Source organism: Nannospalax galili, unplaced genomic scaffold, assembly GCF_000622305.1.
Source record: "Nannospalax galili isolate Female #2095 unplaced genomic scaffold, S.galili_v1.0 scaffold346, whole genome shotgun sequence".
Classification (NCBI taxonomy): Eukaryota; Metazoa; Chordata; class Mammalia; order Rodentia; family Spalacidae; genus Nannospalax; species Nannospalax galili.
Window position 1 is genome coordinate 8,773,177 of NW_008357637.1, and position 4,365 is coordinate 8,777,541.

At 34.9% G+C, this 4,365-nt stretch overlaps 1 protein-coding gene across 2 annotated transcripts in view; it reads right to left on the reverse strand.

Moving 5' to 3' along the window:
- Ttn (titin) overlaps positions 1–4,365 on the reverse strand; it is a 278,254-nt gene that overhangs the window by 102,498 nt on the left and 171,391 nt on the right. For both annotated transcript variants that reach the window (XM_017794905.1, XM_017794904.1), the window contains one exon: positions 3,422–3,564. In XM_017794905.1, the coding sequence (XP_017650394.1) occupies positions 3,422–3,564 (143 nt within the window). The remainder of the gene's footprint in view (positions 1–3,421; positions 3,565–4,365) is intronic.

Sequence of the window (4,365 nt, forward strand, 5' to 3'; positions counted from 1 at the left end):
GTAACCTTTTATGTTTAGCTTGCCTAGACCAATTTCTGTCTATATTTCTGATCATTTGAAAATATATGCAATTATAAATATGTATGCATTCCTGTTCTACCCCAAGACTTATTTATAGAAATAAGAATTTGAAAAGTTAATAAAGGAAGAAAAAAATGCTTGGCTACTCTAAGCTGAAAGTAGATTTTTTTTTCTGAAAACAAATCTTATGTTCTAAAAATAAAGTATTTACCATGTAATCATAAGCTAGACCTCTTCTTCCCATTTTATTTTAGCAATTAAATTTACTTTGCAACTGAATAAGATCTGTGATTAAAATTATTTGTATAATTTATTTTGTTCAATAGCATAATTTTTTTATGTTAGGCTCTTTTTCTTGTGTTTGAGCATCAGTACTGGGAAAATCAGATCAGTGCTGTTGTTATGGGTAGGAGCAGCTGGAAGGAATGGAGAGAATGGGGGTGTCTCTAGCTCTGTAAGCTAATGGGAAGACTGGGGGTATCTCTAGTTCTATCAGCTAAGATTTATCAAAAGTTCTGCCCTGCATTGATTGGTTTATACTGCTTAAGAGCTCATATAGAATTAAGAATTTTATAAACTTTTTTCTAGTAAAACAACTAATTTTGTTGATGGCAAAGGAAATAAACAAGAAGACAATTTCATTGGAAGGTATTTTTCTCAAACAAGAGCAGGACATCCTCATAAAATTACCTTAAAACTGAGAATAGCTAAAACAACAATAAAGGACAGTATACAACTGGAGAGAGTGACTAAGGCATGCCTTAGGAACATAAGCAGCTAGTTATTTAAGGACAGAGGGTGTCAATAAGAAGTATTTTTTATTGTTTGATTATAAAATTTGAACTTCAATTCATGGATATTTAAAAGAATCTATTTCTAACCATACACAAATATATGATATCTGTTAATACACTGCTTTGTCATCTGAATCTTTCTCAGACAACTCTAGAATATCTAGAATATTCTCTGCCACTGAATATTTTGCCAGAACATAGTAATTTTCAGTAAGTGGCTTATGTAGAATATAGTCAATATTTTGATTATGCTTAAAAAACCAGAAAAAGAAAACCAACAGATATCTTCTAAAAATAAACCAACAAAATGAATTCCAAATATTTTTTCAGTAGAATATATAAGGATAATATTAACAGTTATTTTCTATTTAAAAATTTATTTTATTATTTTTATTTTATGTGTATGAGTATATTGCCAGTGTGTATGTAAGTGAACCCGTGTCGTGCAATGCCCATGGAGGTTAGAAGAGGGCATTGGAACTGGAATTATGGATGGTTGATAGTCTTCGTGTTGGTGTTGGAACTCAAACTTGGTGCTCTTAACCACTGAGCCATCTCTCCAGTCTCAATAGTTATCTTCTTAAAATATTAATTTATAGTGGGACACACAGTTAAAACACAGTAGGCATTATGACAGATCAGATTAAACTGTTAAAATTTAAATACAAAATTTCTCAAAGGCCAATGAGGATTTAACAATCCTTTCTTGGACAAGAAGAGAAAGCAAAAAAGAAAAAATATAGTTCATTTCTAAAATGCTCACCTCTAATTTCCTATTTCTATAAAATATTTTGTTTGTTTGTTAAAGCTTGGAAGTTAAAGATTTTGCAAAAAGTACAGATAAAAGACCTGGGTTTAATTGACAAGATCAAGTGTGCAGAGGAGATCATTTGTTCTGATAGACTTAATAACAAAACCTTTCAGTTATAATTAAATGAATGTATAACTTTGCAATCATGTTTAAGTTCTTTTTGAAAAAATACACTTAGGAGATAGAAGATCAAGCTCATAAAAGGATGAAATATTTCAGGAAGCTAAAAGATTAAAATTTCTTTGCCAAAGGAGACACAAGGCAGCTCTCTGGGGTTCCAGAGGTGCGTCCTTCCTAGACCTCAGAAAAATTCTAGTGATAAAGACAGATATTTTTCCTTTGAGTAAAAGAAATGTAAGTTTTAGGAATCTACATTTTAAATTAAAATGGTTTCATTTTTAACATGAGAATGGAGACTGATCTTTCTTTTCTTTTTGAATAAAACTCTTTTAGTTTGACCTCAAAATATGAAATTAACTACACTTAGCAGGAAAAATGTGTATATGAAGATGAGCTTGAGAGGAGCCCAGCACCCAGTTCAGCATTTGGAAGACTTTGTTGTAAGCAAAGCTGTCAATATGTAAATTAATTCTCAGTGCTGCTTTTCCCAGTTGGTGAAGAAGGAAACCAACTGGTCATTATCCTCTGCATGGCAGGCAGAGCTTACCTCCCAGATGACTGTTACCGAATGACCATTTAGTAATTCAATGGAGTGCTAACTTTTAAATCTGTTCTCAAGCATTTGCACAAAGCCAATATTATGCATTATTCGAGTCAACTTTGGGCTTCTTTTTTAAATTAAATCCCTTTTCAAGTATGCTTCTTTAAATCTTCCAAGTCTGATTTGTATTGAAGCCTTCACATGTACTCAGTATTATTTCTGGAATATTGGGCAGCAGGAATGCCATAGACAATGAAATGTCCTGTACCTTCTAGATTTTGTTCTAAGAAATTTAAATTCATGGTGAATTATCAAATTGATTTGACTATCATGATCACACTGTACAGAGGCTATATGAGTTTAATTTCTTGATCTAGAAGGGGTCAGTGTGTGTCAATAGCCTCTGACAGACTTAAGTGGCTTGATTTGGGCGGGTTACAGAATACATAGGTCAATTTAGGCAATGTGTATTTGGGTTGAATGTTGGGCCTAGGGAATGTGAATAAAAGCTAAGATTGTTTACTCAAACTTTTAAAAAGTTTACTCATTCACACTGGTGAATCGCAGCACCCTTCTTTCTTGTCAGTATCACCAGCTGACTTTAAATAGTCCTCTTGCATTCCAGAATTTGCAGAGCCCAAAGCACTTGAATGTTAAAAATAGCCTTGGAGAAATGCTCTGAGAGCAAATCTGCTCAGAAGTTATCTCAGAGACTTGATCAACTGCCAGAAATGGAATTCCAGTCTTCTCTTAATCCCCTTATATGCAGAACACTAGAGAGCTCACTGAAAACTTAGAGGGATCCGGGAGAAAGCCCTCTGATCCAGTCTGTCTGCTGGTTAATCCCACAGGCTAGCATTGATAACTAATGAGCATTTATTTGCCTTTTTTTTCTTCACCAGAAAAACTATACAATCTGATCAAAATTTTTATTCCCATTTTAGTAAAAATAACCAATAGGTTAAACCTAACACAAATTTGAAAAATCTATCTTATAGTTTCAGCAGATGTCTGGTTAGAGGAGGGAGAAATGCAAAGGCTGTGGAGGGGACTTTAGAGAGAGCAAAGCACAGGAAAATGTAAGTGACCCAAGGGGAGAAAGAAAGGCCAGGCAAGCTCCTGTCTGCTTTTTACCTTATCGCCAGGCTCAAGTTTCGTCCCTTTGAGATACCATTCCACTGGGATATCCTCATAGGAAAGCTCGCAGTCAAAGGTGGCTGTTTCCCCTGCAGTCACTGTGACATCCTTTAGAGGTCTCAGAAGACCAATTACTCGTGCTTTTCGGGAGGAAAGAAAATGCCTTGTATTATTCATTCTGTAATTCCCAAGGAATAAATGGATTTAGTTCTTCATCTCCATGGCTGTTTTCTTCAAGAAGGAAACAGCCACAAGGCTGGCTGCTGTTTTAATTCTCATGTGTACATGGCCCTGTGGTGCTGAGAAGGGGAGAGCTGGTGGCCAGAGAGCGGGTATTTGTAGGAGCCCCTTCTTTGGGATGTACAAGGTCAGCAAGAAATCTGTGCTGCATCTGTCTCTGCCAGGCATCAAGTTCCTCTTGCTACATAAGGTATGTGACCTCCAAAATAACTAAGGCTCTGATTGGAAGGCACAAAGGGTCTGCAGTCCCATAGCCTGTCCATGTCCATCAACCACTTTACACTTTCCAAAAATGGCAGCCTAATGCGCCCCACCTCCCTCCTTGAGTTGAAAATGCCCACACAGCAAAGGTCTTCTCTGAGGTGCTAGAGTTGTATAGACATTTGAGGGATGTGGTCTTTAAGAATTCTTAATTCTTAGTTCCTATTGTATGTTTTTGTTATCTTATTTTGAATGAAAGGATTACAAGAGCAGGATATTTTGACTTGCTAAATACTTTTTGTTTAAATAGCAAAGTTTATTAAAATTTCAAGACTTGAGAATCAGAATCACTTTCATATTAGAATGTCAAAAAGTAAATATAAAAAATACCCATGTTTTAGTATTTTGGATAGTGCTTTCTAATTCCAATTAATTTCACATATATTCATTTTATGCTAAAGCAGGTATTTTATACCCAGCCATATATATATATATATATA